We start from the raw sequence: 13,296 nt of genomic DNA, 5'->3' as shown, positions 1-13,296 counted from the left end.
CAGAGTGTAAAATACACTGAAAAATTTTCCAAAATTCATCATCTTAGTTATCAAAAATTGCTAAACATACTCATAACTGAATACAAGTACCCTATCCTGCAAAGCCCTTAACATTTACATTGCATTTAAGAAGTATTTCAAAGTATGCAAAAAAAGTCAAACAAAAACATTACACTGCACCAAGAGTTTAGATACAATTACATTCCAGTTAACACGCTTGGCAGTGAAGCAGCTCTGACACTGCACGGTGCAACCAACTTCCAGCATGCAAGCAAGCACCAGGGCTCTGACACCAGTAGGACAAGTTGCAGCTACCTTTTTCAGGCAGGAAATATAAGCCAAGACCTTCTTTAATAATGCAGCATGGCTTGTGCCATAAATTTATAATGCCTCTCATTAGTTTGAGATAACTGGATTTCAAAGGGCTTAATAAGAACCGACAACACTAAAGCCTGCAAGAGTAACAGAGGGAAACTGTTCACAAAAACTATACACCGTACTAGAGGAAAAGTTCTCTCTCTTAGTGGTTGACCCCCAATATTACTCACTTACAATGTATCTGATTAAACAGAAACTCCAGCCTCTCCAAAAGAAATCATTAGTTATGACATATTGGCATGGTGAAACTGGTCCAGGCGTCTCTCCTTTTTAAATATTTAGTTTGAATTTAGAAAGACTGGAAATTTTAGGGAACATCCTAAAAGTGGGTGGGGGGAGCCGGATAAGGAACAGTAGTGAGGCCTACTCTAATACCTCAGGCATGAGGCCTGTGGAGACTTCCCAGCCCCAACTTCCTCACAAGACTTGGAGAGGAGCCCTTTGGAAAAATCTGCAGCTCTATGTAAAGCAGTGTTTTTTATATCCAGGATTTCCAAATAAAGATAAATTCGACCTAATAAGATATGAACAACAAATACAGACTGAGCAACTGCCTAGCCTCCCCTCCCCCCCCTTTGCTACACTAGCCCATTCATGGGAAAACCTTTCAGAAAGTAAGTAATGTCAAATATGTTACAATTAAAGTTTCTCCACTATATACCCACAGCACCCAGATTTGGGCACATTTTTCCTCTAGAGATTTTTAAAAGAGACAAGGTGTCCTAAGAATACCAACTTTACAAACACTTTTAAGCAAAGCTACAGAAATCCACAATGATCTGACATCTATATTATTTTTTATTAGGCAAAAGGAATTCTTTATCCCGTTTCTGTCCAGCCCACAGGTGCATACATTTGATCCCTGTTGCGTATATGCAACATTAGACAAAAATGGTTTTAACCAGTGGTTCCCAACCTGGGGTTCATATACCCCCAGGGGTACTTGCCAGGACCTTTAGGGGTACTTGCAAAAGAATTGAATAATGGTGGGAAAAGACAGGTCTGTGTTAGAATACCCTGTGGGGTCAGCAAGGCAGGGAGGAAAGCAGCTAATTGGATGCAAAAGCCCTACCAACTGCTAGCTTTTGGTCATTAAATTGTGTATTATCAGATATAGATCAGTACTTGAAAACATATAAAGTTGAAATACAGCGACTATGTTAATTACAAACATTTTACTAATATGAGGGGTATGGTTTAGGGAAAATGAACTGCCAAGGGGTATGCAAGTGGGAAAAAAAAGTTGGGAACCACTGCTTTAAACCAACCACCAAGCCAGCTCAAAACATGAGCAAAGTTGTATGCCACACAGGGTCTTTTCAGCACAGAGAATCTCTGCTTGCTTTGGTTCTAACGGGATCATCAAGCCATGGAGGCAACACCAAGTCTCCTCTTGAGAAGAGAAAAAAAAAATCCAGGAGGAAAATGGGCAGGATTGTGCTCAGTGCTCAGGGAGGGTCACAAGGGACATGCATTCCCAGAGTTGCCTCCTTTCTTCTGAGATCTCCTTTTCCCTTCCCAGCCCCAAGAGTCACTTTCACTCTGTCTCCAATACACACACACGCTCTCTCTCTCTCTCCTGGCCAGACAACACATGCCAGGAAGACATAACACAAACTTGTACTTTCAAATAACCTCACAGTCTTTCATAATTAAGGGGGGGATCAAGGAATCCCCTTGATTGGGGGGAAGGATTAAGGAGGGAACCAAGGAATCCTCTTGATTAAGAGGGGACCAAGGAATCCCCTTGATTCCTTCCAGATTATATAACTGTATGGGACCCTCCCCTGCGCCCCTGGGTGGGGGGGGGAAGGCGAAGGCGGAGTGTAACTCTTCCCCAAAGTTGGGACAAGTGTGGGGGCTGCTGGCCAGTGCCTCCTCCCCCCCTTAGCTGCACCCACCTGTCCCTGGGGTCGATCCAGCTGGTCTGCTTGGTGTTGTGGTCGATGTAGAAGACCTTCCCATCGTAGTCCCTGGCCTCCTCCCAGCCTTCGGGTAAGGGGAGCTGCCCATTCCCCACTTTCCTAGGCATGGTCCAGGGCGGGGAGCGGCTGCTCCATAGGGACGGAAAGCAAGAAAGGAAGAGAGGACGCGGGAAGGAAAGAAAGAGCAGCCCTTCCCCGGGCTCCCCACCGCCCCTCCCGGAGCCCTGGGCGGCTGGAGGGAGGCAGAGGCTTCCAAACTCTCCGGAGTTTCAGTCCACCATGGCTGGGCGGCAGCCTCCGCCTTCTGCTGCCCCAGTTCCGATGAGCCAGGTCCAGGCTGAGCCAGGGGCGCTGTCTGGGTTCCGATCCTTGGGGGGGGGGGGGGGAGCCCGGCTGAGTCCCTGAACGGCGGCGGCGGCGGCGGCAACAGTGGCAGCAGAAGCAGCGCTCATTAGCATGAGATTAGCATCCATCTCATCTGAATGCACATTCCTCCCGGGGACATTCCTGAGCCTTAACCCTCTCTCTGCCGCTGCGGGGAGCAGGAAAGAAGGCAAGCTCTGACCACAGTTGCTCCCACCCCCGGGGTACGTGTACCCCCCCCCGGGTACCTTTAGGGGTACCCAGCTGGATAATGGAGGAAACAGGCAGGTCTGTATTAGAATGCCTGATTATGGAATGCACTGTATTGGGGTGCTCACAGGGTGACCAGACAACTAGCCCAAGCGTATGCATGTCTACTCAGAAGTAAGTCCCATTAGAGTCAGTGGGGCTTACTCTCAGGAAAGTGTGGATAGGGTAGAAGCCATCCTCTTTTTTCTCTAGGACAGGCCCTCTTTTAGCGTCACATTCTGCAAAGGAACTACAAAAGAACTTTTCCCTGCGAGTAGGCAACCCAATCCTATGCATGTCTACTCAGAAGTAAGTCCCATGATAGTCAATGGGGCTTACTCCCAGGAAGTGTGGATAGGATGGCAGCCTTAGAGCCCATTCCTATGCATGTCTACTCAGAAGCGTCCCATTATAGTCAATGGGGCTTACTCCCAGGATAGGATTGTAGCCATCCTCTTTTTTCCAGGGCATGTCCTTTTTTTAAGCCTCATGTCCTGCAAGAGAACTTAAATATCCTCCTTTTCTCTGTGAGCAGGCAGCACATGGCCTTCTTGTAATTCATAAATTATATCTAATAAAATCTATGTAATATAGTTTTAAATTTAATAATAAGAAATCTAGTGTTTAAATTAACCACATGAAATCCATATATGAGTGTTTTTGACTTTTATTTTGTCATATCCTACATTTTGGGGTGCCTTTAGTGGTTATGACAGTTGATCATAACATCTGAGTGTTCACCATCTTTCTGCAGAAACAAATAACTGCACTGGCAAGATTATTCTGAAGCCATTGTGGGCCCAATCTTATCCAACTTTCCAGCACCAGTGCAATCACAGTGCAGCCACAGGTTACACAATAAATGTTCCCATACCTTAAGGAGGCCTCTGTGCCTGCCTCCCCACAACAGATGCAGTGCATGCCCCATTGGCACAGCTGCACCAGCACTGGAAAATTGGATAGGGTTGGGCCCCGTGTCCATAAACATCATATTCATTTTACCCAGATTGGTGTGGGTGGTACATTTCTGATTGAAGGCTTTGTCAAGCAACAGAGCCACTGAAACCCTTGGGTTAAGAGCTGACCCCAGTACCAGTATAGCAATAACCAGGGATACTTTTGCACTAGAGAAGTGGTTCCCAACTGGGGGTACCTGAACAGGATGACCGTAGGACAGGGGTGCCCAAACCCCAGCCCTGGGGCCGCTTGCGGCCCTCGAGGACTCCCAATGCAGCCCTCAGGGAGCCCCCAGTCTCCAATGAGCCTCTGGTCCTCCTGATGCTGGCCTGATGCAGCTGCTCTCAGCATGACAGCCAACTGTTCAACCTCTCGCATGAGCTGTGGGACCAGGGCTCTCTCCACTGCTTGCTATTTCACATCTGTGATGCAGCAGTGGCAGCAAAGGAAAGGCAGTGGCAGTAAATGTTATAGGCCTTGAGCTACTGCAAGACCTTCATATAAGTTCCATCTCTAATATATTCATTTATGTATATTTATTCAAATTTGAAATGTAAATTAGTCCTTTTTTCCTCTCCCCCCCCCCCCCTGCACAGTGTCAGAGAGATGATGTGGCCCTCCTGCCAAAAAGTTTGGACACTCCTGTCATAGGATAACCACCAAAGAGGACCAGGTACCCAAAATGTAGGACATCCAAGAAAAATGTAGGACATGGCAACATAAAAGCTATAAACACTTGTATATTGATTTCAGTTGGTAAATTTAAACATGATATTACTTATTATTAAATTTAAAACTATGCTACATATCATTTGTTAGATATAATTTATTAATTACAAGAAGGCTATGCGCTGCCTGCTCAAAGGGAAAAGGAGGACATTTAAGTTCTTTTCCAGGACATGAGGCTAAAAAGAGGATATGACCTGGAAAAAGATGATGTCTGGTCACCCTGTATGTGAATCCCCAGGTGTATTTGCCAGGACCTTTACGGATATTTGAAAAAGAACTCAGTAATGTTGGAAACAGGCAAGTCTGTATTAGAATGCCTTGCAGGGCTGGCAAGGCAGGGAAGAAGGCAGCTAGCTGACTGTGGGTCCAATCCTGTCCAAATTTCCAGCACTGGTGCAGCCACAATGCAGCCCTAAGGAAAGGGAACAAATGTTCCCTTACCTTGAAGAAGCCTCTGTGACTGCCTCTCCATCACAGGATGCAGCGCACACCCTATTGGCAGGGCTACACCAGCAGTGGAAAACTGGATAGGATTGGGCTCTGTGGCTGCAATCCTGTCCACGCTTACATGGGAGCAAACCCCATTGACTATAATGGGGACTTACTTCTGAGTAGACAGGCATAGGATTGGGCTCTGTGAAAGCCCCACCAACTGCTAGTTTTTGATCATCAAATTGTTTATTATCAGGTATGGATCAGTAGTTGAAAACACATAAAGTTGAAATAACAGCAACTATATTAATTACAAAAGTATTTTGCTAATATGAAGGGTACAATTTATGAAAATGGGCTGCCAAGAGGTATGCAAGTGGGGAAAAAATGTTGGGAACAACTGACTTATGAGAATGATGAGCTGTGCAAGACAGGTAAAGAGGCACCAGGAAAGTGAGAAAAATACAGGGAAAGTGGTGGGGGGACTAGAGAGAAAGAAATACTGTACATACTTCAGATCTCACACCACAAATAATCTTGTTGCCTTTCATGATAGGTGGGGGGGGAAGATAGGCTTCCCTGTTATTTCTTGCATATTATTATCAGAGTGAAATGGGGGAAGTCAAGGAAGGGGGAACAGAGGAGGAATGGAAACACAAGGTGATCACAAAAGTGATTGGAAGGAGGCCTTTTGTTTTTTAAGATATATAAATTTGAGGGGGGTGTGGGAAATTCCCTTTCGGTTGCAAGTTTGTGCACAGTTTCCTGGGAATGAGTCCAAGCAGGGCTTTTTTTCTAATGGAAGGGGGGGGGACGGAGTTCCGGCACCTTTTTGCAGGGGCCCCTCCCCTTTGGAGGCATTCCAGGAGGGGGGGAACAAAATAGAGGCATTCACTGGGTGGGTGCTGGGGTGTGCAGGGTGGGTGGGTGCCTGGCCCCTGCCTGACTGCACAATGACCCCCTCCTGCCCCCATCTCCAAGGGTGGGGCTGGGTGGGTGGGGCTCAATGGGGCTTGCTCCTGGGAAAGTGTCATAGCCTTGCAGCCTGAGTAGACAGGCAGAGGAAGGCTCTGAGGCTGCAGTCCTCTTTCCTGGGAGGAAGCCCCACTGCTTCTAGTGGGACTGACTTCTGAGTAGACAGCCACAGGAGGGGCTCTGAGGCTGCAGTCCTGTCCACACTTTCCTGGGAGGAAGCCCCACTGCCTCTAATGGGACTGACTTCTGAGTAGACAGGCACAGGATTGGGCCCTGAGGCTGCCATCCTATCCACAGTAAGCCCCATTCACTAAAGTGGACTTCTGAGTAGACATGCATAGGATTGGGCTCTTAGGCTGCAATCCTAGGCACTTTCCTGGGAGTAAGCTCCATTGTCTAGAATGAGACTTACTTCAGAGTAGACATACCTAGGATTGGGCTCTTAATCCTGGCAGAGATATATATCTGCACCCGTTTTCACATGCTAAGGGCAGGTGAAAGGGGATTCTATGTGTGTACAACGTGCTGTCCAGCCTTGCCAGAGATCTCCTCATCCTTCCCCCACAAGCATGTCCTCCGCCAGCCAGCGTTTGCAGCTCCTCTCCAGCAATGCACAGCAGCTGCTCAGGGCAGCAGAGAACATATAATTGCATGCCAAGCGCCTTCCCAAAGACACAGAGTATTCTGATACCTGAATTAAACCATATTTAATTGCTTGTTTGCAAAATATGTGCACCTAAGGACCCCTCTCGTGTAAGAATTTTTGTTCTTACTCCCACAGTTGCTTAGAGTAATTTTATTACATGGAACTCATGTAAGCCATTTTTTGGAATCCATTCACTGCTTCCTCTCCTCGAAGTAGTGCCACACTACGTACTACATGCTACAAGTGCACCTGTACAGTATTTTTCCCCGTGTGTAGAAAAAATAGCTAGGGGGAAGGGAATGTAGAGATTGACAGCCCAATCCTATGCATGTCTACTCAGAAGTAAGTTCATCTTTAGGGGGGAAGCACATAAAAAATATTTTATTTCTCCAATAAAAAATGGTTTATAAACAAACAAACAAACAAACAAATAAATAAATAAATAAAAGATTAACAAGTTGTGAGTTCCTGCACCTTTTTATTTACAAAAAAAGCACTGAGTCCAAGTGAGCACAATGGGACTTACTTCTGAGTAAGCATACATAGTAAGCACTGTTTGACAACTCTAAAGTTCCAGCAGAAATTCTGAAAACCAAGTGGAAGCCAAGCCACAATCCACACAGCAAGCACTTCAGGTTAGTTCAATTGACCAGTAGGTGTGCAGCTAGCTGTTGATTACCTAAGTGTTCTGGAGTTCTAGAATTGCTTTCAACATGTGACTTTTAAACCCCAGGGAATGCTCTTAGAATTTCAGTTTCTGCATGTAAAGGCACTTTTCAGAAGGATTCGTCAATATCAAGCTACTGCTAGCATCTTCCAAAATCTACAGGCCCTTCTTGAAACTGAAATGTGAATACCATTTATCTTCACATTAGGAATAATTTGCAGGAGGTATCAAGTAAGGGAGTGACCATATGAATGACTGGGGATTTACCTGGAGTAAGGGGAAAATATATACCCTCACCCCGAGGAGAGCTCTAGCCAACTCCTGAGCTGCACTGGATGCAGCACAGGCCATGTGGCCTGGATGCGCCAATACAGTTTAGAATTAGGCTGTCCATTGATGTGATCAAGTAGGCGGTAAAAGGCAGCACAAGTAGAAGTTTTGCCTAAATTAGGGAAAATAAATAGGAACATACTGGTAAGTATTGGCAAACTAAACATGTACTACTACGAGACCCAGGGTAAATATGAAGAGCCAATTACTAGAGACAGAGCAGCAAATAATAGAAATTTATTTATAATCAGTCCATGGCACCAATGGGTAATGGGGAATATACAAAAACATTGAACAAAAAAGAATTGCCAATTATTTTTAATCGGTTTTAAGTGCAGAAAAGTTTTTCATGTGTTATTCTTTCAAAGTGAATCTGAAGAAATATAAGTGTATATCTAACTTGGGGAGAAGCAGTATTAAAGCTAGATTATAGAAGAAGAAGCCTTGCTAAGAAAGGATCCGCATGGTTTGTACAATGGGACATCTTGCTTCTTCGAACAGGTAGAATTCTTCAGGGAAGCCAACAAATATATAGCCTTTGAATCAAATACGCATTAGGTATTTATCAAAACGCTTCTGACGAAATAATTCTCCAAAAGCACCCAGGAAATTTTGCTGAGATGGCAGGCAGATCCTCATACAGAGTTTGCAACTGGCTAAATAGAAAGCAGATAGCAGGAATTAAAGGGCAGTTTTCAGAGAAAACAAGGGAGGGCCCAATCCTATCCAATTTACCAGTGCTGATGCAGCCACACTGCAGACCTGAGGTAATGGAAAATTGTTCCCTTCCCTTGAGAAGGCCTCCAGACTGCTCCCTCACTGCAGGATGAAGTGTACATCCTGGCATGGCTACATTAGTCCTGGAAAGTTGGATAGGACTGGGCCCAGAGTCTTCAAGAATTTGTATTAGGACTAGCAGCCCTATCCTAACTCCAGCACTGCACTGCACCCTGCGGGGGGGGGGGGGGTGAGTTATGGAGGCCTCTTCAAGATAAGGAAATGTTTGTTTCCTTACCTTGGGACAACACTGCTGCTGCATCAGCACTGGAAAATTGGTTAGGATTGGTCTCTGGTTCTGTTTAAGCCATTTCTGCCCAATGTTGCATATACAGGGATCAAATGTGTACACCTGTGGGCTGGGCAGAAAAGTGATCTTTTTGTGGAGGCATTGCAACTGTGTGCAATTGGGAGTGCCAGTTCACAAAACCATCAGCTCCATGTGCTCTTGTCTGGATCACAAAGAAGCAAACAATTCTACCTACTCAGTTAGATATGTGAGTCACTCCATATGAGGCCACCAACCCAATCTAACTTTCCAGGGCCAATGCAACTGCAATGCAGTCCTGAGATAAGGGAACAAATGTTTCCTGATCTTGAGGAGATCTCCATGACTGCCCCCCAATGCAGGACACAGTGCATGCCCCATTGGCATAACTGCTTCAGCACTGGAAGGTTGGATAAGATTTGGCCCTAAGAGCCCAATCATATGCACATCTACTCAGAAGTAATCCCATTATAGTCAACAGATCTTTCACCCAAGTAAGTTTGGATAGGATTGCAGCTGGGCTTTTAAACTAGGGCTACAATGTGGTAAGTTGCACCTGCTAAAATTTTCTCTTCTGCTGCATTTGATCATCCTAGGAGTCACTAATTGGGACATTAGCAGCCAATTGGGAACAAAAAGGTTCAAGGATATGGTTAGGCAACAGTGTAGTCTTAACAATTTATCTTTTTAAAATTTGTAATTTGTAATCTTATGATAAGAAAGAGAAATGAACAAATTATAAAAGATCTCTAGCACACACTGAGAAACGAACAATTATTATGCTGGTTTATGACAACAAAACTATCAATACATCTCCAAGCCTCATATTCCTTATGACAGTGGTACTCAAACAGGTGGAACGTGACCCACCAACTCATGTAAAGCTTCCCTTGTCCCTTGAAGGAGCAGGTGAAGGGGAGAGGCAGTGATGCGATCCCCAGGATCGCATCACTGTGGGGGGGGGGCAAAGGGGGTGTTTATACTTACTGAGGGCTGGCACACAGTCCAGGAGTTGCAGGGAGCCCTGCACAGCCCTCCGCAGGGCTCCCAGAGTCTTAGAATGTTGGAAAAAAGCGATCGTAAACCACTTCCTAGTTGCATTCATGAAATCAGAAGTGGCTTCTGATTGCTTTTTCCCAACATTCTAAGACTTGGAGAGCCCTGCAGAGGGCTGCGCAGGACTCCCCGCAACTCCTGGACCTTGTGCCAGCCCTTAGTAGGTACAAACACCTCCCTTCACCCCCCTCTTAGCAATGCCAACCTGGGGATTGCATTGCTGTTCTTACCCCCTTCCCTGCAAAGACTGGGAGTTTTACTCCTGAGAAGTTTGAGAATCACAGCAGTAGGAAATAAATAATTCCTTCTTATTTCCCTCCCTCCAAAAAGGACCATTCCGTTTACACTCATAAACATTATTCTCTACAACAGTGGTTCTCAAACTTTTAGGGAGATTTATTCCCTAAGTACAGTAAATTTTTGCAGTGGAGGGGTGAGAGCAGCAACATGATCCCCAGGATTGTGTCACTAAGGAGAGAAAAGGAGGATGCTTTCACTTACTTTTACTTATTCTGGGCTGCTGGCAGCTCCAGGAGGTGTGGAAAGCCCCATGTAGCCCTCTGCAGGGCTCCCTGAGGCTTGGAATGTTGAGAAATAAGCAAGTGCAAAGCACTTCCTGGTTTGACACAAAGAGGAGCCACCAGTTTGAGAATCATTGCTCTTCGATATTTGTAACCATTCTTTTTTCTCCAATGTACAATTGCTCATTTTCAATGTGAGCTATACTTAACTGCTTGTCTTTGAAGGACTAGACCTGCCCAGGTACTAGGTAATTTGGTATGACACTCTCAGCTGATATGTCAGTCCATCAGATTTGCTTTCAAATGATGCATAAAGAGTTGAACTCTTTTTCCTTTCCATGTACGAGTGGATCTTTCTCAGTAAGATCCTTATATTGATGGTCTTTGCTGTTACACAATTTCTGTGCAGCAAGGAAATGCATATGGGCCCAGCTGGATAAACTGGTTTTTCATTTTGTCAAATGCGCTTTGTTTTATTAATAAGATTCTAGAGTATGTACATTGAGAAATCTAGAGAAGAGATTTCTGACTGCTGAATCCAGCTTCCAAGTATTGATTTTGGCACCAGTGTGGAACTTCATAGTACAAAAACAGAGCAATTTATTATAACTAGAAAGCAGCCTCTTCTGCAACTAATACCTGTTCTAGTCTAAACAGCCTCTCTACAATTGTAGACATGATCAAGGAAATCTACAATGCAAACCTCATTTGCTTTGTTTCTTTCGCTCCAATTAATTGTTCTGCTTCTTTGAGACACAACTTCCCCATTTGAGTAAGAAGAACTTTCACATTACTTACTGAATTAATAAGGTCCATGCATAACAGTAACAGACTGAAAGATAGTATTTCAGGCTGCCATTATATTTCGTACCATATGGTGTATTTGTAATGAAAAATAGGACTGACTGGGAAATTCCCAAAGGAAACATTTGGCCCAATGAAAAGTTCATACAACCTTTTCCCAGCATACTTATCTACTGGGGTAACTTTTAAGTCAGAGGTGGAAAGTGTAGATAATCAGTCTATAGCAAGTTTTTATTTCAGTTTTGTGTTGGGAATCGAACCTTCTCAAGGTTGGAATTTATCATATCCGAGAGCAGAGACTTCTTCGATGCTAGCGAGTTTTTTTCAATACAAGTGAATGTCGTATTGCGATGTTCCAACCAGTGATGGGCTGCTTATACGATTGTCCACTGCTGGTCACTGTTCTCACCCAAGTCTCCAAAGCCAAGGGGAGCCCCTGAAGGGCTTCTCCAGTCCTCAGTATGCCTTAAAAGGCAAAAAAAAGTCACTTCCCATTTCCTGAGAAAACCGAAAGTTGCAATTTTTCAACCGAAAAGGCCATTCTGAGCCTCATAAAGGCAGCATGCAGATGCACACTGCTTCTGTGGGTCTCCGAAAAGCCCCCGGAGGCATTGGAGGCATCCTTAGTGTTAAGCAACTAGATAGGGGGTTGGTGATGCCACTCTCTCTGCCATCCCTGCACCACTCCCAGGCATGAATTGCCCCCTTCTCTGCCCTCTCCCTGCCCTCCTGCCCCCTTCTCCCACCCCTGTGCCACCCAGTGCAGAACCCACCTGCCCCAGCAGCCATTCTGCTGTATTCAGCTTTGGTGGGGCAGCACAGACCTTCCCAGCAGTACATCTTATTTAAAAGTTGCCACAAACATGCTTTATGTTTGCAATAGGTAGTGCAGGTGCAGATTGCTGTGCTGGTACTAGCCCACATTAAGATTGGGCTGTAAATTATATAAAACCATGTTTCTTATCTACTCCTTACCTGTTTTGATTTGCTATATGTTTGATTGCTAGATGTGACTAGTGTCTTTTTCTGAGTACAACCAGAGAGTAAGAATAGGGAGAATTTTGTTCAGTTTCCAATGTTGTGGGGAGGGGTGCTTGATGAAAATAAAGCAGCTGAATAGTTGTGACGAATTTGGTTTTGCAATATTCACATAAGGGGCAAGTTGCTCCTTCACAAGGATTCCCCTATATTTCTTGTGGCTCTAGGGAATATATTTCTGTATTTCTTGTGGCTCTAGGGAACATAATTTATTAGGCCTAGGGCACCACAATTCAGAAGTGCTTTGAAGTATGGGCAATATCCAGAAGTTTGGGAGTGCTAGTTTTAAGATTTACATTTAACGGAATTGAATGGTTGTATTGCATGTTTCTAGAAAGAGGAGTAGGTAAATGGTGTGAACACACTATGATACAGAATGATTTCAGCAAGCAACAACTACAGATATCATTGACAATAGTACAAACAGTGCATCATTACCTTCTCTCTATAGATTTTTATGATAGCCTTATATGCTATACCTGATATATCATATTTCATATTCTCTTTCCATGTGACTTCATTAGCCTCTTCAGCTTTGGATATTTGGAAACCCAGGGCCCAATCCTATCCAAATTTCCAGTGCCAATGCAGCTGCAGTGCAGCCCTGAAGTAAGAGATCAAACATCCCCTTACCTTAAGGAGGTCTCTGTGACTGCCACCCCCCCCCCCCACTGCAGGATGCAGCGCACACCCCATGTGATGCATGGCTGCATCACTGCTGCAAAGTTGGATAGGATTGGGCCCCCAGTAAATGTATGAGTAGACAGACTGGGTTAAAGCAGACACAGGCATTATGCTGAACTGTGAGCTCTCCACTGCCAAAGTGTCCTGCTGCTTGAGGCACCAAAGAGCAGCACATGTCTCTGCTCTGGTCACCCAGTATTACATCACCAGGAAGACAGCGCAGACAATGTGCTAGAAGAAATCTTCCAGGGCAATGAGAGTACTCCAAGTACCAAAACAAACCTCTACCAAGCAACACCTTCTTACAGCAATTCTCTTATTTACCTGGAAGTGAGACACAAGACACCCAGAACTTGTCCTTCCCTAACCCCTATGAGGTTGAGCTGCCCCCATGGGAGGACATGGAGTGCTATGCACTCTGACTCTTCTGTCACATTTTTTCCTTTCCTTCCTGGTAGGCACACAAATACACAAACAAGCAAGAGCTTTGACTTGTA

The 13,296-nt window shown here is 44.9% G+C and overlaps 1 protein-coding gene across 1 annotated transcript in view; it reads right to left on the bottom strand.

The window, feature by feature from the left end:
- Nucleotides 1–2,621, bottom strand: part of WWC2 (WW and C2 domain containing 2) — a 137,774-nt gene extending 135,153 nt beyond the window's left edge. The window contains exon 1 of the mRNA XM_066631782.1: nucleotides 2,280–2,621. Coding sequence (XP_066487879.1) covers nucleotides 2,280–2,410 — 131 coding nt within the window. The 5' untranslated portion in view covers nucleotides 2,411–2,621. The remainder of the gene's footprint in view (nucleotides 1–2,279) is intronic.
- Nucleotides 2,622–13,296: the final 10,675 nt, after the last annotated feature.

The sequence above is a fragment of the Tiliqua scincoides genome, chromosome 6 (assembly GCF_035046505.1).
Source record: "Tiliqua scincoides isolate rTilSci1 chromosome 6, rTilSci1.hap2, whole genome shotgun sequence".
NCBI classification, from domain to species: domain Eukaryota; kingdom Metazoa; phylum Chordata; class Lepidosauria; order Squamata; family Scincidae; genus Tiliqua; species Tiliqua scincoides.
The sequence above is the reverse complement of the archived record's forward strand: the minus strand, read 5'-3'. Positions and strand labels throughout refer to the sequence as shown.